This window comes from Acanthaster planci, linkage group LG12 (assembly GCF_054643075.1).
Source record: "Acanthaster planci isolate LZ-2023a linkage group LG12, COTS_SCS, whole genome shotgun sequence".
In the NCBI taxonomy this organism is placed as follows: domain Eukaryota; kingdom Metazoa; phylum Echinodermata; class Asteroidea; order Valvatida; family Acanthasteridae; genus Acanthaster; species Acanthaster planci.
The window spans coordinates 5,295,292-5,315,765 of NC_141788.1; the positions used below are offsets into that span (position 1 = coordinate 5,295,292).

Sequence of the window (20,474 nt, forward strand, 5' to 3'; positions counted from 1 at the left end):
AATGTACTGGGAGTTTATTTTTCCTCCACATTAGAGGTGACAGCTGCTTCCACTGTGATTAATTTCATTCCATTAACCCTTCTTTCTCCCCCCCCAGCCTCTAAAACCTTAACCAATGATTTGATGAGGAGAAGAAAGACTCCTCTTCCATACCTTGGACCATCCAATCTCCCAAGGTGCTGTACATCATTTGGCTCTCTAAATACTCCATGAGTGTTGGGGGATGCTTTCTCTAGCCTAGCTGCAAAATGACTGGACCCCTTAGTTTTCAGCTGGAAATTCCAACCTGATCAATCCCGCTTTTCACCGTGCCTTCTTTACAGTCTAATGACCACATTGCTTACATGTGAAACGATTATAGTCCGACAGATCTGTCACATGATGTGAAGCTGTGACACACTTAGAGTCTGTGATGGAATTCTTTTTCAGTCACACTTGCTGATATCAGGGCACTGTTACATGTACAGTGCACATGTATTGCGGATTCCTTGTTACCAATGGAACAGAATCCTTCAGGCTATTTTTGGGTTGTCCACCATTTTGCATTTACACTTGTGCGTTTATTTCTGCAGGTGAGAGCTCCAAAACTACCTGACATTGGAATATATGTGAACTCTACAATTCATGGGTGCTTCAAAGCTACATGTACATGTACCAAGCCTACCATCATGTAAAGTGTTGAACGTCAGTTACTGTCTGCTGCACTCCTAAAAATTGCGTCAACATTTCACTGGAGTCAATGCACCCATGTCCCTCAAGATGACGTCATGTTTGGGATGCTAACACCATTGTTGAGGTTTGCAGAGATGTGGGTGGAAATCGAGCTTGTAACTTAACTTATTCCATCCACCTGGTGACAAGCAGTCACAAACATCTTCACCAGCTGCAGTTTAGATACACAGAAACAGGAGCACAATCTTGGCATGAGAAGGAGAGCGAGCCTACATGTGCACACCCATGAAACCGCCGGACCGTGTTCAGAAAATGCAAAGAGCGGCATTTACAGGTGTGAAGAGTGTGGAACTGTAGCTCTCTATCCGTCAGTTTCTGACTGTCATCACCTTCAAATTACATCCCCATGATGGGAGGGAGGGAGGGAGTGGGAGAGAGCTTTCACAAGGTAGGATCAAAGTAACCAAAAGTGGCAGGAGAAACCATCAATGTATCATCAAGGTCCACTCAGGGACGCCCATACTACATCAAGCCCCCCCTCCCCAACTTGGAGTCAGAATAAAAGTGATGACCTCCGCTGACCTTTCTCCAAATGTACTGAAGTGTAATATAAAGTGAGGGCAATCCACCATGAGTGCCATTAATAACAGGGCAAAGGCATGAACACAAAAGAGTTATCTTGCAGACATGCCTGTTGGTTACGGGTCCCCTGTGCTGTGTTTACTGGAGAGCTTTGGCCAGCTAGGAGTACAGTACAGCCATGGTGTCCTATGGGAACTGAACCCACTACAAATGGAATCGTAGTAACCTCAGTGACTTAGGATACTATTTATCTGGCATACAAATGTGCAGATAGATTAAGGAAATTATAAAATATAAGGTGCGCGAAATCATGGATGAAACCTACATCATGGTGATGAGTGGTCACTGGTGACCGATACTGCTACATGTACATGACCATTCAAAGCTGTCACATCATGGATCCCAACTGGTCTGAATACCAATGACAATAATGTTCACCTGCCAGCTCACACAAAAGTCTCCCAGGCCATAGCAATCACTTTTGTGCAGGACTGGCAGCTCGGCAACCAGCCAAGCGCAAACAAACAGGACATTTAATATCACCACGCCAATTAGGCTGGCAGGATTCCATGTTGCCAATTTCCACTAAACTCACTGGAGGGGCATTTCACTACAGCCATGGAAACGCCGAACGACAATACAAAAAAGGAATGCAAAAGCAGCGCACGGCTTCTGCGGGCAACTCGTGCATATCTAGCCTGAAAGCTAATTATTTGTTTGCAAGTGTACCCTTGCATTACTTGAAAAATGTCCGAAGATTTCAACTGGGAAACGCCTACAGTGTATGATCGAGGATTTGAGCAATGACTGAGACAGACGGTACCCGGAGCATTATTAATATGTGCTTTACCTACTTCCTCACTTAACAGTTCGTGCAGTTTGATGCATCCACAGTGGACAAAGTAGAATTATATCTACAGTGGAATAGTACACAGCCATTCATGCTGTACAAAAACTCTGAACAGCCTGGCTTCTTTATATAAATGGTAAGCACAGACATGCATATTATTCTCAATTCCATTAAATTCTGGCTAATCTAATTGGAGAGGAAAGTAGTGCCGAAGCATTGGATACAATTGAAAATAATTGGGTAGAGTTTTGTTTCTTTTGTAGACTGCATGCATTCACAAAAATTCTTCAAATACAATTTTGTATAATCACAAAGACAGCAGGGGCTTTCTGCATTCCAAGATATGTGTGTTCTATAGTAAACACCCCAGCATTCACAAGCCCTCCAAATTAAAAATATGCTGGAAAGAAAAGAACACCACATGTTCCCAGCCAGGTAGAATTTAGGTGCTCCTAACCAGTTTTAACGACTCAAAATCTGATTTGCCTGAGCATAATGAATCCATCAGTGAAGCATGTCTGTCTCTCCGCGAATGAATTGAAATGCAAAATGCCAAAAAAACAAACAAAAAGGGAAGGGGGGAGATTTACAAAACACTCCTTAGTGCACTGCTGTGAGTGACGCTTGTCCTGGCCTAACTCGACCACTTCATGTTTCTGAGGTCTACACTGATTGTGAGCAGAGATGACTTTTTCCCCTGTCCCTGGTTACAGACCAGACACTTCCCCATCAGGGGGAGGGTTGAGGTCAGCCCCCTTGGTGCACATTCAGGATTCCTCAAACCAATTATGCAAACCATGGGCCCAGGAAACGGCCTGAAAGGGAGAAAAAAAGAAGAAAAAAACAGAGCCCTTGCTGAGGGAAGTCCAGCCCCTAGACGCTATTAAATTGAAATTTCTATAGGCTCATCAATCACGAGAAGCACTAAAAATGTGGCAATTGCCAACAGGATAGTTTTGCCAGTCAACGAGTGTGTGAGTGTGTGACCGCGCGTATATAAATATCTCTACTGGCTGAGGATTTTAATGTCAGTCTGCTTAATGCTCGACAGGGTGGCGGACAGTCTTAGAAGTCATCCTTCATTAACTGTGGAAGAATACATGCTGGACAGGAGGATATCAGCCAGCGAAGATGTCACTTACATGTAAGGTAGGTCCCATGCATGAATTCTTCAGTGCACTTGTAACTTAGTACAATGCAATGGGTCTGCTCTCTAAGTATTTCAGTGCTGCATTAATACATACTGTAGACTCAACCTGCATACATATTTAGTGAGTCAAGGCCCCTGATGTACGTACGGTACCACACCGTACCCAAATTCTATGCACTGTTGCACTGTTTGCTGTACCTATGTTCATCTGAAAAATGGGCCGATTCCATTGGCTTTCACGACTCCAGTGCTTACCACAACACAGCTCTGCAGCAGTAGGGCGGGGGGCTCATATCTGTCCTGAACCGTGCCTTTATTCTTTCTCCTGGAAGACTTCTAACACAGGGACTGTCGTAGAAGTACAGTACATGTACTGGTACCTTGTTTCAAAGATTTGTGTGGCTAGAGGTGTCCATTAAGATGGATGAGAATTCAGTTATCGAACAAACTTGTGGAATTTTAAGACAAACGGCACTAGAAAAAAATCATTCTAGTGATTTAAAGTACAGTCAGACCTCGTTAATACGAGGTCCTTTGGACTTAGCAAATTACCTTATTATAACAGGAACCTTGTAATTTTTTTGTCAGGAATGAAAACAATGAAAAACAAAGGGTTGGGATCCAAAGATTTCCTCGTTATAAGTAGAATCTTCTTGTATTTACAGTGCTCTTATTAACGAGGTTCGACTATACATGTATTGGTAATGCTAAGTCACCTAATGAACGTTTTTAAAATGTGAGAGTAACAGGGAAAATATTACGGGGATTAATAATTGGAAAGAACCGTGTCCCTAAAAAGCATGCAACTGGCAATCCCAGAAAACAGTACATTCCAAACAGTGTTGTTTCCATTTGTAATGACAGAGATTGAAAGTAAACAGAAAGATTTCAGTTTCACTAATGACAGGTGATCTTCCTGCAAATTAATAGGGGAAACCAGCAAATGACACCTTATTTGTTGGAGTGGGTCACGTTTAGGTAACTCTGACAAATCCTACATTGGAGGTTGTACCATGGAGACTTGGAGTAAAGTGGTAGTTTCACAGAGCAATCAAAGTAGCTCAGACACTTAATTACTAACAAAAATGACAACCGACCAGTTTTTTTCCTAGATAAAGTCAAGGCACAACCAGGAATGACCATCTCTGAAACAATTACAAAAAAAGAAGATAATCCCTTGAATTTACAACCCCAGGGGCTGGGGGTCAACGCTCAGGTTTCAACTTTACAACTACACCTGCCCCCAGATGGATAAACAATGGGAATTTATACCACATCTCGCCCATAAACAATGTCGGTCTGACACCTGGTTCTTTCTCGTAACTGCCTCAAAAAATGTCATTCTTAGATGATTTCTTTTCTCCCACTAGGATTTCAGATTGCTGGGGATTCTAGAGTGCACGGAGTTCATAGAGGGGGTGGGCTGACTGTTTTTACCAGGAAAGTGCACTTATTAAAAATACTAATAATAAAAAAGGACTGATGGATAACCAATGGTGATTCATCAAAAACCAATTAGAAGATCATTTGAAGCCATTATACGTGATTTGTGTCCTTCCAATGACATCTGATGAGGGCTGCGACTATACTGTGCATATTGTAAGTTTGAGATAATTCATAGGATAAACAGGATTGGTTCTAAACCCTAAACTCTGCAAAAATTTTTGGCTAGTTGGACAAGTCAGAACCAAATAACGAATAATGTACCTGGTCAATGGCACTTGAAAAAACAAAAACACAAAAAGAAAAGAAAAACAGAAGTGAAACAGGCAGTTCAAATCCCACACAATCAGAGGAATCTGACCGAGTTGATCAAGAATTCTGATGAGCCCATCAGGCCTGTGTATTTATCCAACACATACATGTAATCCCCGAGGAATTCTGTCTTTTGTAAAGGTCACTTCGATCCAGTGGTTCGTTTGAGTTTAGCTTTTTCTTAAAAACTTGTATGATCAAATGCTCTGTAGCTTATGTGAATCTTCACGGTAAGGACAATAGTGAATATCATTCAAACAAGAGAACTACATTTGCTCAGTTCTGTCTCTAAATGTTGGAATGATCACTGTATGACTGAGAAAACTCTTTCTCACTGAAAGCTTTTGCATGTGTCAGCTGGCACAATTTTAATCCTAACGCCACAGAAAGACACCCACGAGAATTGGCTAATAAAAAGCTGGTTTTGGTTCCTGCTCTTGGAAAAACATCTTGAATGAATATCCTTAACAAACTAACCTTTCCAGTTGCAAGATCATGTCAATGGGCTTTGATGCTCTTACTCTGGAAGGGGTAAAGCTCGATTTCACATTTCTAAAAGGGATACTGAGTGATTTCTTACCCTACCCACCTCTCTTCCACTCACAGAACCAACCAGATGTTTGAAAATGACATTTTTTTCTGAAAGGTGATTTCAGTGCTACTGTACGTAACTTTCAGAGTCCTCTAAAACACCCAGCAATCCAGTCACAAATTTTCTGCACTTTCACTTGGAGGGCCATTCTACTCACGTGTAACTGAACAGTGATGGTGCTTGGGTTCTGCCTCCCTTAAATCCTAAAAAAAACCTTCCTTATTGGTTTGGTCAGATCTAAGAAGCACAGGGTTAATGATTACTGCAACTTATTTCAGAAGAAAAACAAGCTCTGTCACTGGTTGACTTTGTTTTGAGTTCTAACAACACAAAGAAGCTGGCATTTTGAACAAAAAAATAGTGTTTTGCAAACTGTCAAAAATTAATGTTCTTTCGGAGTCAATTTGAAACACAATTGATGGGATGTTTACAATTACATTTCCCTGTCCAAATAAACCCCTCCGGCAATTTGTGTGAAAAATACCATCCATCATACAATGTACTGCACTATTCCCTCTGAAGATTCAAAGTGCTTTTTCTGTACCTCAAATATAAAAAAAATCTCAACAGGACTACATGTTAGCCACTAAAACCAATAATGCAAACTTTGGAACATGACTTCTGAAACATACCGTACGTTCTCCAGACCTACATGTATGCTCCCCCCCCAAAAAAAAAGGTGAAAAAAAGAACTGCGGCACAAATGTTGGCTGACTTTGTTCCAGATTTTGTTCCTGTTTGTTTACAGGGAGCCATGTTTATTGTTACTGAGTGCACCTTTTAAAAGTTCAGTAAAGGAAATCTGCCAGTTTATTTTTACACTTTGCAAGCAATACTTCTGTCTTTTGTGACTTCCAACATTAAAAACACACTCTGGAGGGAGTCCATGTACCACTCGTTAAACCACAAATCATGCCAGGCACTCCCAGCCATTGGTTATTGACAGGAATTCCAATTCATTAGGATGACAAATCCCTCTCACTGGCCGCCACCAAGGGGGCTTTTAAATGGAACACTGGTGTGAAAATCTGGCCCCTCATGATCCCCCTCAATAGGGACTGCTAAATTTGGTAATTAAGGTCCCAGTTAGAGCCAATGCACAGTGGCAGGGAGATTTTTTTTCTTTTATAAACCAAATCTGTGGAGAACGTTTGAAGGGAAATTGCCGGGGCGACAGGGAAAAGGTTCAAAGCCCAAAATAACTGGTTGGGATGACAGCATGGCTTTTGCTTTGGCTGAATTGGATTCATTAAGGGGAGCAGGAAAGAAGGGTTGGAGCAGTTGCAGGAGTTGAGTCATGGGGCTTGTTCAGGAAGGGTTTAAACCTCATGCACAGCTGTAAATTGAACAACACGGATGCCCAGAGCGGTGGGTACCGATACACTGCTCATAATTTGTTGACATTCCTTGGTAACCAGCCCTCACAATTGTCCCTGCTGTGTCCCTGCCAAAGGCTCCCTGATCCCTCTCTAATAAATGACCCACAAGAAAATAAATGAGGCCCGAGCCTGTGAAAGCATGAGGGGGAAGCACACTGTAGCTTCAACCTATTCCTCCATGATCTTAGACTAGCCTGTCAATACCACCCCTAACCCCCTATCTTCAAGAAAACCCTTCCCACAGTCCAACTGCATTCAATCTCTTGATAAGTATCCTCTCCCAGTTACAAGTACATGTAAGATCAAGCCCACCCAAGATGGGACAAAAAAAGTAATGGCTAGTGCATGAAGGTGGATTATTTGCAACAGAACAAGGTATGTGGTGTGTAGTGGCTCCCCTTTGGAAGGCATGTTAGCATTGTCCTTGTCTGTCCAAGAGCATGCAGGCTTTTACATGTACATGTATGCTACTGTCCAAACAGACCCTATAAACAAAAAGCACCGTGGCAAGTTTGACTCACTGATACAGCACTTTGCTCTCATGACAAACCAGCTAACAGGGCAGAAAGTTTCAGTGATGCCACCTTCCTTCTACCTTTCAAAATAAAAAAACACCCCAAAACAAAAAAAATTGATGTTAATATCCCGCTCTTTCTCAAATTCAGTCAACAAACCATGAAGATCTGTCTTCACCTGTAGGCTGGATAAGCTGTCAGCCTAGCTGACATGATGTTTGGATAAAAATTGTACCAGAGTAGGACCCCTCCAACCACGACCTGCCGCAGCAACCAGAGTAATGGGTCAAATATGATTCACTTAGCGCAGGTTTAGAGTGCACTGCCGGCAGCCAAATTTGCTGTGTGTTTGGAAAGGTCTCGATCAGATTCCTTAACAGTGAAATTCATATATTTTTCCTCGCATCTGAGAAGAAAGGGAGCCTTGGGCTGAAGTTGGACGCAAGTAGTGTAACATTCGCACAGGTGAATTTATGCCCCAACCACATGGAAAAAATTGAATTACATGTATGCGGCTACCAATCAAAATAAGAGAGTGTAACATGCTTGTGTACCTCCAATCAAATTATGCTGTCTAAGCCAATTAAAATCCATTCCTTTAAACAGAAAAAAAGTATCTTGTTTATTGCACAATCTGCAATGGAACACATGTCTGAAAATAAATCAAGCTTTAGTACTATTAAAACTTAAAAGCCATCACCCATTTTGTAATGGACAAGTCACGTATAGGCCCTGATAAACGTGCAAATTAAATGTATCTTCATGCATAAAATGTGAATGGAAAACAGACCCTCCCACAACTTACCAAAGTAGCCCTTAGTGCATAAGACACCTGAGCGTGGTTACGTTTCTCCCATGCTTTCGCAGTGTTTTTTATGTCTTGCCTCACTGATTTAAAAAGTACACGTGACAGTGTAAATTAATTTTCTAACTGTACATCCCAATTTTTCTGCCATCGTTTTTTCCTTTCTTCTTTCCGGAGAAGCATGGTGTAGACGGGTAAAAATATATATTTTCCCAGAAATACAAAACCGTGTCTGGCACTGCCTTAAAAATGTGAATACCCATCTCAAAAGCAGAGAAACGGCAGGCTCACTCACCCTTTAAGTCACTCTGAAAATCAATGTTAGAAATGCACTGCTGAATTAATTTTTTTCTTGTGGATGGGAACATTTAAATCCTGTAAGACAACTTAATTGATGGGGGGGTGTGGTTCTGAAGCTCCATCCGCCTTAATTACCGGCAAAGGAACCCCGGATATACTGATGCCTCCAATAAGGTTAAACACACACTCTCAACCCACATAAGAAAATAAGCACTCCATGGAAACAGGGCCTAAATGGTGCTTTTAGGCAGTTTCCCCCTTTTGTCTAATGAAGCAGCCTTGGAGGTTTGGACCTTCGGAACCTGAAAGTATAAAAATGTAGGGCCGCCAAATTCAATTTATTGATCACTCCCAATCCATGTAATACAAAATGGGGTGGGGGGGGGAGATCCCTGCAGCTAAAAAAAATGGGGCCAAGTAAATTACAACTTAATGTGGATGCCATTAAAGTAATATGGTTAATGTGGAGGCATCCAGTATCAGGCTTGAGCAAGTGCGGAGTGACTACTCTGGCTTCAGCATATTTCAGTTGAGTGGAGCCTGCTTGGATATAAAGCTTAAGACACTGCCCTACTGTTCCCTGGTGGGGAGGCCATTCGCATTTTATTGTGATCGGTGTGGTGGATGGGATGCATCTAGGCAAGCAGTATAGGTGGCTGGAAATGGAGTCAATCGGGCCCAGAAAATTCCAACCTCCCCCAAGAAATTTCAGGATGCCAACCAAAAGACAAAGTGCGAGTTGGTCTACAGTACTTTTCTGCCTCTGTTCGCTTAGAGGGAGATTGCTGTGTGTTTTTCTGAATGAAAGGACAGATTTCTTCAGGTGAAACTCCATTGCCAATTTTAAACAGGTTTCTTAGGTGTTCGCAATAAAGAGGCAACACACCACAGGTTGAGTAAGAACCTAATTTGTCCCAGAATGCCTCTGAAAATACATCCTACCTACATCAAAGGCAAATTAGCATAAAAATCATAATGAAATTGGCAGTGACAGGTTCAAGAACCTACGAAAATCACTTCGAGGCTTAGCGGAAAATCCCATTGCTAAAAAGGGGGAAAAAAATCCCATTAAACTGACTTGACCCAACAACTCAAGTATATCCTAAATCTTGGCGGCTTTCTTTCATTTTTTTTAAATCCACAATGAGCCAAGTTCTCCTTCAGTCTTCAGAGTCACAGCAAATTTAAATGCTGCTGATTATGGGCTTGATGAATATTTTAAGTACCATGAGGAGATATGAGTAAAATATGGACACAAAGTGTTAATGCAGGAAAGATGGGGAATACGGTACAGTAATAATAAATCAATCTAAAGAACATCAGTCAATTTTTTTTTTTACCTCACAACTCACCGGAGTGCGAGGAAATATTTGAATTAAATGGGAAGATTCAGGCTCACTGGGATTAATTATAGGAACTGATGACCCGCGATTCAGGACTGGTTAATTTTCATATTAATGGTAATTTGAAGTGCATGCAAGGGACGAAATCACAGGAGATCATGGCCATCATGTTCATGGGAAGCCTGGTAAGATCTAGCCCACAAAAAAGACTAGAAAACTTGATGGGCTGTTATCTTCAAGGGTCTGGATCCTTGCCATATGGTTCAAACTGGCCACTATGATGCCAGGGCTTCCCCTTCCCTTAATGAGGTTATGCCATCCTCTCCACCTTAAGTTCATGGGGCACCTCTGCCCGCACCTGTGCCTCCAAACTCCCTCAAATCTTAGGGAGGAAATTAAGCCCCCGACATTGAATACAAAGCAGCTGAAATCAACCTGACAGCTTCGCCATCTAATCACAATATGAAATCTTGATTGGGCCCCTACAAGCTGTCGGGGCACAATACAAATGCAATAAGTACCAGGGGGAAATCGGTTGATAAATAGCTTTCGTCCAGGAGTGAAAGTCAGGAGATTAAATTGGATTTCTCATGTTGTAACTTTCATGATACATTTTTCACACTTTTTTTTAAGCAAACGATACAGTCTCATTTCTGCAACTAAAAGGCCTGAAGCCATTTTTTTCCAAATCAGGTTCAAAAAGGGTCTACACTGAGTCCATGGGCTAGAAATAACCAGCAACCAACAACCTCCAAAGGGTTCTCCGAGAAGCCCTATCTGAGCCTACTATCAACCGATCTCCAGTAAGGAGCACTCTGTTCGTTAAATCTACACACATCTCACATTTCTGTTCAGTTGATAAACATCATCATTTAAGAATTTACCCACAAGGTCACTTCAAACAAGAAAAAAATTAAATCGCTAGAGTCTAAGGCTGGTATGGCAAAAAAAATTTTTAAAAGCGAACAAAAACTGAGGAAAAAAAGGTACACTTCCAAGAAAGGCTGCAAGTCAAGTTCAGAACAAACGCATATCATTTTAGAGCTCAACGTACCATCTGTCCAACATTTGTTCTTGGCAGGAATGTTTGGATTATTTATACCTGTCAGTATCTTATTTCTAGCCCAGCAATTTTTACAAATTCCCCACCGCACCTGAAATTTGTTTCAGATCATGTGTCCAAGCTTCCCTCCCTGTTATTTTTCCCCCGAAGCATAAATTCTTGCGTTGTAGGTATTCCCGGTGACAGCGCAAGGGCCATTCTCCCATGACGAATAATCCCCGACGCTTTTTCTCGTCTTTTATTCATTACAAGGGCCCTAATCTACATTCCTGAATTACCTCCAGGCATGTGGTTAATGTTGCCAGCAATGCGCACGCTCTCACAACGCTATCACAATATGGCCTCGTCCTCTTCTTATTAATCCATTTCCTTGCGTCCCTAAACTAACAGTTGTCCCACTCCCGCGTCAAATTTCCTCTCTTCTTCAATAACTCAATTTCCTGAATTTCATACCCATGGCAGGCACTTAAAGAAAGCCCCATTTTTTTCCCTCCCCTCTCCCTCTCTTCCGATGATAATGTCGATGTATCATATGGTGCGTTATTCAAGATGAGAATAAATGTTTGCATTGAGTGGTTGAAACATGCAATTTATTTGGGATTTTTTCAGGGGGGGGGGGTTGATTTGAAAAGTGACATCCCACTGCTAATGAATCACATTGTTGCTGTGGCAAGGCCCGTCATCCGTCCTTATTGAAGAACACCCCAACAGGCTAAGTCTCTCCATGGAACATCTGCATCGTTGTTTTTATAGGCTGTATGAAAACTAATATCTGCCTCTTTGGAAAACTTACTTTGCTGAATCAACATGAAAAAATAATGCTGTAAAAACACAATATTATTGAAGTTGTTCAAATGTAATGTTACACAAATATTTGTCTTCTCTACTGCTTTGAAACTGTAATTTACAACATGTTTAAATTTATGTTGCGAATACCCTCCACTACAACTTTGCTTGATCTGTGTAGTAATCATTTTTTTTTTCACTTTGTACTTTTCCCCTTCTGTCTACATGCAGGTGGAACTTAGGGGAAATGGGCTTCATCTAATTGTGTCCAGATTGTTTTCGAAAGTACATGAGAAACAAGATTCCACACCCTCGGGTAAGTGCCCAGGATCCCGGAATTGTTAAAAGGTTACCCCGTTTATCTCCAATAATTAAATGTCCACAGCAGCGTTTCTCGTCACGAAGTCTGTCACCGTATCTCAGGGAACACCACTGGCAAAAGCCAACAGTGAAGGACATCGACTGAGTAACCTTTCAAGCTGCCCCAAATGCAATTGGGACGCAACCAAAACAAAAAACAAAAAAAAATTAAACTGACGAGTCAAACTTCTGCAAACAGAAGTGTAAGGTAACACTACAATAACTATGGGTCTGGAATGCTCTGCCTATGGTAGTTGTTTTAAGGTCAGAGCTCAGACCAATCAGAGATGTTTTTGGGTGATATCATAAAAAAAAAAGAATTGAAGGTACCTTTCACCGCATTTTCAAAACTCTCATTGCATTATTGAAATCTCCCCACTGAAGCTGCCTTTCTCTACTACAAAATTACATTACTGAATTCCCTCAATTCCTAAACAATGATGATTTCCACATCCCCATGCAAGGGCTAGACAAAAATCAAACAAAAGAAACGCTGATCCACCATTACACATTTTATAAACTCCAGAGGGATTATCTTAATTTATCCTTGATGTAATTTCTAAACAAGTGTCTCCAGCTCCTGACTTTTGCATGATGCTTCTCTTTGTTCTCACTTTGACATGTACTGCAAAGAAAGTCAGAGATAGTTGGGCCAATTTTTTTTTTTTTCAAAAGGATTTCCACAGCCCCGAGGAATCTTGACGTACTTCGGTGTGCTCGCTGAATGGAATAAATCCCAACAGGTGACAACTGACATCCCAACAATTCAGGGACTTATCGATATCAAGCGAGGAGACATCCCACGGGGACAGTTTACCATCAGTGGTAATATTTACCTTTGAAGCATTTGAATGTGGCCCATCATTTGTTGGCCTGATTAGGCAGATGTTTTGGTTTAAGCATGGTGCTGGGGCAGTCTCACAACGGGGCCTAAAAGGGTGCTGCCTGGGACAGTCCAAAATGTCTCTTTGATATTGCCCATGCTGTAATCAAGTCAAATTACAGGCTGGCTCACAAGTAGTGAAGGGCAGGGGAATGCGTTTGCCACAGTTCACCAAAATAGCTAAACAACTAGTGAGCTCAGACTGAACGACTGGAAATGGACTTGTAAATCTCCTGAATTGCAAGTCTGAATATTCCTGTATACCCTTCCAGTACTGTAGCATTGCCAATCCGGCCATAATACTTTGGCACATATCCAAACTTGAATCTCATATTAATATGCAAGCATTATATACATGTTTCTCCAACTTATGCTTCAACCACTAAAGAGGAGTCAATTCATCAAATGCCCCGTGTTCATGGAAATGACTCCACAAATGAAATTGCATCCCAAGATCTGTTGATCCATTAGAGGGCAAATCAATTACTAGATCAGATCCCCCCCAAAAGTTCAGATTTCCAATTCAAATTTCCCCTCAATCGCATTAAAGATTAATTCCAGTAATATCCTTCTATGACCCGCCACAGCTCTGATTACAATGCAAGGACCTGAAAGGCTTCTTGTCTGATATTGGGCTGAACAGACGATGGGATTACTGCAAAAGTGACCCCTTTTCTTTTACTCTCCCGCTTTCTTCCGACATTATCTTGCCCCAGCTAAAATAGCTGACAATTTTTGTCTAGCGAGATGGGAATGCCTGTACAACCCTGATCGAAGTAGATATCGAGCCCAACACGGGCAGGTGCATTTATCAACAAGCGACTCCCAATTAGTCCAACACGCCTACGACGCACACGAAGGAGAAGATTAAGGAGAGGTTAAGAGACAGGATGCAAGACCAAAGGAGTGGGCGGTGGGATCCATCAACATCGGAATGATAAATCAACAGTCACCGGTAAATTGGAAATTTGAAATTACTTGTCCACGGGCAAGAAGTTAAAGGACACTAGTCCTGCTTGCATACACATGTAACGTTAAACCACCCACCCATACTATACATGCATGCACAAACCAGTACGTGAACAGATACATGTAAATGTAGGAAGCTACACAGTGACCAAAAATGATGAGACCTATGTAACGATTGAAAAATTCACTGAGCCTCTTTCCTGTTGATTTCATTTTCTGCCATGGTTGAATAAACCTGAGGTTGAACTAATTCAATTGAAAAGGATTCGGGCGATACTTTCTTAAGGAAACTTGATTGACTATGAACAAATGAATTTAAAACATACATTGTGAACAACTTCTTCTAGACTGAAGAGAAGCAATCCTGAGTCTTCAAGTAGCAAAAGAACAACAACCGATGAGAGTAAATGACAGTAAACATGGATCGACTTCACAAGGAAAGGTAAGTCACGCTTTCCACATTCTCCGTCCTTACTACTTTCTTGCTTTTAAAGTAGATTTAAGCACTAAAATGTAAACTGGTCATGGGTGGTAATTGACAATAGTTGCAGAGAAACCTGTCAAAAATGTGCATACATGCGACTGTCAATATTCTTAAGTATTCACACTGTTCATGCACGACATGTAACCAGACCAACTGTGCAGCAGTAGAAAGGAGGAGCGCCCTCTGTTGTCTGATGCAGGACATGGAGGATGACATGTAATTAATCTTTTGTACATACATGTAGGAAAGCAGGACAAAAGGTTGTCCACAGAGATGGTAAATAAATGAACCGTGGAGGCAAAAATGGCACAACCGGATACAGCTCCAACAAAATGTACGTGAATAGCAGATATGGCATACCATCTTCACATGGTACCATACTTCTCACCAGTTACTCTGCCCATCCTTATGACACAATATCAGAGATCCAATTTAAACCGGTGGGGAAGAAACTCAAGACCGGCAAATCAATCGGACCTACAAACTGTCAACTACAGTCACTTATTAATTCAAAACAAATCAAATTGGGAAAAAAGGGGTAAAGCAAGGGTCAATCAATCAAACTAGAACTGGAGGCACAAGTGTGAGAAAAAAAACAACTTTGATCAATTCCTATGACGTTTGGTGCCTGAGCGCCTGACTCAAGTCGTGGGCTTTCTGAAAGGAAGGAGGTCCCCACAGTACATGACGCAGGAACTCATTTGACAGCAATGGTGAAGAAGACACATCACTTTTACAAATAGTCGATGAAAAGAGGGGGGGTGGGACAATGATGATGAATCTTCCCAGGATTGTATTCACTTTGCAAGCCGCACATGCAATTTGAGGAAAAGAGCATCAAATAGAAGACAGGTTGCTACACCAGGCGCAAGCAGTACATGATGATGTAATCCGACCCAAGGACAATTCATCCAGTCCGAGGATAATTCATCAATCTAGGCAGTTTTTTCCGCACTTACTCAGGACTAAATCGAGGGGCCATGAGAAACACTGAAGAATGTAGTGTTCATTCTTCAACACTAAAAAATGAGTATAACGTACCCGGTACCGCTACATTAGAGTTTCAAGAAAATACAACATGCTCTAAAACGGTGTTCTCTTTTTTTTTGTTAGTATTAGCCAACACAAAGCACTAGTAAATATCTGCCAACGATATAAACATCAGAGATGAAATGTAAATAAAAAAAGAACATATCTTGGCCATAAAAAGAAGGCAACAATTCTAGTATACAGCAAACATCTCAAACCCCATCAAATCTGGTTTTAAAACAGAGCTAACTAAAAAACTTTGCTAAATACTTTGAGATTTTAAGAAATTTGATACATTGAACACAGAAGTCTTTTGTATGAAGAAATAATCTTGATGCTAACCACATACACTGCATATTTCATTTTCTTTAATAGCTACATCAAAAAGCAATAATAAAATGATGAATTCAAAAATGAATGTAGAGCATTTCATGGCTGTTGGGATATGGTTTGAGAAGAATTTGAACTATTTTCACATTTAAATCTGACGGTTTCACAGAATAAAAAGTGAATTCCCTGATGTAGGGTAGCCACTTTGAAAGCATTTCATCTGTCAACACTCATAAAGTGGTATGTTAACTTTTGATCCAGTAAAAACCATTTCAGTTAACAATTTTCACTCACAATCGGGCAACAGCATCACAGACTCCAAAAAGCAATTTTCAAACCATGCACCATGACCACATTATCAGCGGATCACTTCACCAGAAAGTGACGAAGAAACACTAGGGTATCCCACAACAGTACACGCTGTTGCCTTCCGCATCAATAATTCGACACACATCGTGAGTAAACCTCGGACTCCCCGGTGTATCCTGTCTGATGTGCTTAAAGGACTAAAATGTCTCTCTTCTGTTTCATCGTTCCTTTAAACATGCAAGACAGACAAGGAAGAGGACTTACCCGGCCTTGTTGGGTCCATGGAGTTGGGCATCATGCCTTGTGAATTGGGGATGCCCCCGGGTGGAGGCTGTGGAAATGTCAGGTAAGAATCGATATTATTAACCTTGTACTGTTTTAGACACTTTCAAAAACTTAACAAATTTTTCAACCCCCCCTTTTTTAGGATAAGGTTTTCAGTGAAGTACACCGTTTTTAGCACAGAAGTGGATTTCCTTTTTAAAGTCATGGGAAAACACAGCACTTTTGTAGACTCCTGGACACTTTGGTGTCAGAGTTTCGAAGAGTCCTGATGAAGCATGCCTTCAATTGGGAATTTTTTGGATACTTTTCTATTTTAGGTTGAAAACTAATTTTAATTCAGACTGCTAGCTACAGTGACAACATTCAAAATGAAAAATATGAAAGGCAAGATACCATCATGGTCAATTATACGTTTAGATATCAATTTTCAAATTCTGGATAGTCCACATTCGTAAGAAGGAAATAAATGTCAAGATATGAGAAAACCTTCTAGCACACTGCAATGTACAGTTGTCAAGTGCATAGCAGCTTGTATTTGTGACCCATTCGGTCTTCAAGGAGCCCCCTTTTTACTAACCCTTGCACAACAAATTGCCAGGAATAAATGAGTGGTATATTACACGGACAGATATTCTGGAGATTATAGACAGGAAAACAATTATCTCTCACATAAAAGTCAAATCATACGTCACATCTTTATCAAGTCAAAAAGACTTGATAACATTGAGGATACTGCATCTATTGTGAGGCAAAAATCAACAGAAACTATGTTGGATCAACAGAGGGCAGCATTCTCTTTGCACACAACCAAGAAAAACTGAGGTACATTTCTCACTTGAGTCAACAGAGGGGGTAGTTCACATTCACCAACATATTCTTGACAGCTGGTGTGGAGCAGATCACAAATAAGTTCCAAGAAATAATTATTGTGGGCAAAATAGTATTGTTCAAACTGGCATCTTTCAATACGCAATGAACAGTTTGACGTTGGTCAAATGGAAATTTGCTTACACTGCTCATAAACATGTATCTACCATAAATTGTCACCAACACAAGACATTTCAGCTAAAATTTGACCCAGCTCTATCAAGTCCCTGCATGTCCAAGTCATCTACAAAGAACGAATTCAAGAAACATAAACTACATGGACGATATGGTAATAAGTAGCTCAACTGATTTTCAGTAAAACTGAAGTAAAGCTATCCTCTTCCCAATAAGTATGTCCTCACTTGAACAAGTATCCTGACAAAGTCCACCTCTCAGCTCACAATTTTATTTCACTAGAACTGCAGCATACATGAAAGTTTTGAGTAACACAGAAGGCAGCAGTAGATATCTTACGAGCCTACACTTAGGACTGAAGCATACCTTGTTGGGAAAGCACTCTTATGAAATGATGGGTAGATTTAGACAAGGGGAGTGCAAAATTGTTTTGCAAGCTACACAAATACTTCAGCTAGCCCAAACTTCAGGAGTTCATATTTGCTTTGGTATACAAGTAACTACTGTTCAGTTGAAAAGTTACCAAAGTCATCATCTCCAACATCACTGTTACCACTGACTAAAAATCCCCCCCCCCTTTTCTGGATTAAACAATTACCCTGGTGTCATCTGGTGTGAAATTTATTCTTGATTTTTTGTTTTTGTTTTTTTAATTCTGCAAAATGGATACACACGAATTGTCAAAAACAAAATTTGTTACAATCTTGGGTGTTGCTCTTACCTGGCTCCCTGGCATTCTGACGGGACCGCCTCTCGGGCCTGAGTAGCGGGGTGACATAAACGGCTGTGAAAGACAAGAAATGGGAGGACATTAACCGTTGCATCGACCACTCTCATCTGGTATGCATGAGTCTTATCTCTAGGCAGGGTTGTAGGCAAGTCCAATCACAAGTCGATCATAAGTCAAATCATTCATTCAGTCATGAATACACTGCACCGATGGGATGCACGTCCAACAGTCACAGCTTCTTGGAATAGCATGGACTTGAATTGAGTCTAGACAGCCGGTGATAGACTTGTGAGGAATTGCCTGCAATGCTTTAAAAATGAGAACCACAATTATGATGTAATGTGTGTACAACGCTTATAAGAATGCAGGCTGGTTGTTTTTCTACTGTCGTTGTGGTGGCAGATACGGTACAACTTCTGGGTCTTAGTCACAATTCACACACTGGAAATATTGCACAAGATTGTAGAAAACTACAACAACTCCAGTAAGAAAAATGTTGACTCTCTGCCATTTTGTTTAACTTGGTGAAGTGCAAGTGAAAATGTGCCAATTCATCACACGTGGTGTTTGTATTCAAACTGTGCAAACGGCTGGTATGAGCTCGTCTCAGGTTAATGTTTACGATCAGTGCTGCTTCTTTGGCATGAAACCAGGTTGAATATACATGTATTATAAGACTACAGGTAAAGCATGGCAGCCTCCACTCCTCCTTGCTTGTGCTTCCGAAGATGTGCTCTGGAAAGGCATTGTAAATTGTGCAGCAGCAGAGAAAAATTGTTGAGGAATGCAGTGCATGCTCATGCGTCAAAACTGGAGCTTAAAATGCTGGCTGTGAATCTTTGGACATTGCTGAATGTTTCAGAGAGGTGCATACAGAAGTTAGTTGATAAAAAAGGTCGGTGAGGGGTCTCTGTGATTTTGATTTTCTTTTTTTACTTTCACCCTTTTTTCGCATGACACTTTAACTTGCTGTCGGTGCCATGAGGCACAAGGGACTGATCTGCACTTGGCAATTTCTTTTAATTCATACAAAGGCTCGTATTTGCATGAGGCACCGCAAACAACACTCAAAGGGAATCAGTGCATCGTGACTACACGAGAGAGAAAGAGAGAGAGAGGAAGACAGAGAGAAAGAGCTGAATTCTGCAGATATAAGGTACAGCAAAGCATCAGGTGTTTCTGAACTGGGAGAGCCCGCTACCATCTAAGTTCTGGTGAGTTCTAAAAAAAATGCTATTTCATCACATCTTAATAACTACAGGTTGGTACAACACAACTGCATGAAATCAAGTTGAACCTTTGACCAGCTCAAGATTCAAAATTAGTGTCTATCACGAGGAATTAGGCAAGAATCTTCCTAGGTGTACAAGTGTTGTCGTACACTTGTGCACTCTCACAATTGACCCAATATCAATGGGGCTTACAGTCAGATGGTTTATTCAAGGTTTAAGCCAAAACAATCAGCTACTGGCTTTTTTTAAATGTTTGGCGTTTTCTTTTGTAGTTTCTATTCTTTTGGAAGGAGGGTGAGTGGGTTTTGGAAAACCTAGTTACGATACCTGGTTCATATCCATCGGATGAGGTGATAACTGTGAGTTGGGAAAGAGGTAGAAAGAACAAAAAACCTGTCATTTCACCCTGTGTGTTCACCCTTCTCACACTCCAAGTACAGTATTGATTTGAGAAGAGAAAGAAAAAGGATCCACCATGGGAGGGAAGAGATGGCAGAGGAATTCTCGGTTACTGAAGTGGGAGGCACAGACTCTTCGGGGACTCTGGGAGATAAACGGGCATGGAGGCAGCGCTAGAGACGAAAAGGTCAACCTACACATGCCCGAGAGTGACCTTGTGTGGGCTGGTGTCAGGTCACAGCGTGGGAAGGTAAGAAAATAAGACTATTCTAGCCCGCTCGCTCCAAGACTTTTTTAAGTGCTTTTTTTTTACTTGAGAAGCCAGTTTAAACTTTCATGCTATTAGAGCCTTGACCATTTCAAGAGAAGGCAAAAATTTTAGTTCTTGAAACAGCACTGGCAAAGAAACTCCATTATTCACACAGAGCGTTTTGGATACAGGTCTTCTTGCCCACTAAATCTGAAATATGAATGCTGCATGTTCAGAACCCCTGTAAAGAGTCTGAAATTGTTGCTGTTCTCTGTCAGCTAGTGAATTTTGATTGACTACTGGACTTGTTCTTCTGATCCGTTTTCTTATTTAACCTGTGACATGTTCTGATATTGCCCCCCCTCAAAACTAACTGCAACTGATGTATTTTGTTGAAACACCTGTGAATGTTGAGAGTAT

General features: G+C 41.1%; 2 protein-coding genes across 23 annotated transcripts in view; one reads left to right on the forward strand and one right to left on the reverse strand.

The window, feature by feature from the left end:
• The window catches only part of LOC110984389 (single-stranded DNA-binding protein 3-like), a 102,956-nt gene that overhangs the window by 30,882 nt on the left and 51,600 nt on the right, over positions 1–20,474 (reverse strand). For 11 of the 16 annotated variants that reach the window (XM_022244554.2, XM_022244561.2, XM_022244564.2 and 8 more), the window contains 3 exons: positions 19,733–19,762; positions 18,165–18,227; positions 16,421–16,487 (listed from right to left, as the gene is read on the reverse strand). In XM_022244554.2, coding sequence (XP_022100246.1) covers positions 16,421–16,487; positions 18,165–18,227; positions 19,733–19,762 — 160 coding nt within the window. The remainder of the gene's footprint in view (positions 1–16,420; positions 16,488–18,164; positions 18,228–19,732; positions 19,763–20,474) is intronic. The other 5 variants (XM_022244567.2, XM_022244566.2, XM_022244565.2 and 2 more) reach the window with 1 other exon arrangement.
• LOC110984391 (uncharacterized) overlaps positions 1,106–20,474 on the forward strand; it is a 32,615-nt gene continuing 13,246 nt past the window's right edge. For 2 of the 7 annotated variants that reach the window (XM_087143729.1, XM_087143728.1), the window contains exons 1-10: positions 1,106–2,240; positions 3,156–3,253; positions 12,024–12,108; positions 12,828–12,977; positions 13,752–13,990; positions 14,352–14,446; positions 16,399–16,502; positions 18,211–18,283; positions 19,208–19,387; positions 19,846–20,054. In XM_087143729.1, the coding sequence (XP_086999855.1) occupies positions 3,236–3,253; positions 12,024–12,108; positions 12,828–12,977; positions 13,752–13,906 (408 nt within the window). In that variant the 5' untranslated portion in view covers positions 1,106–2,240; positions 3,156–3,235 and the 3' untranslated portion in view covers positions 13,907–13,990; positions 14,352–14,446; positions 16,399–16,502; ... (1 more) ...; positions 19,208–19,387; positions 19,846–20,054. Of the gene's footprint in view, positions 2,241–3,155; positions 3,254–12,023; positions 12,109–12,827; positions 12,978–13,751; positions 13,991–14,351; positions 14,447–16,398; positions 16,503–18,210; positions 18,284–19,207; positions 19,388–19,840; positions 20,055–20,474 lie in introns of all 7 variants that reach the window. The other 5 variants (XM_087143732.1, XM_087143734.1, XM_087143731.1 and 2 more) reach the window with 5 other exon arrangements.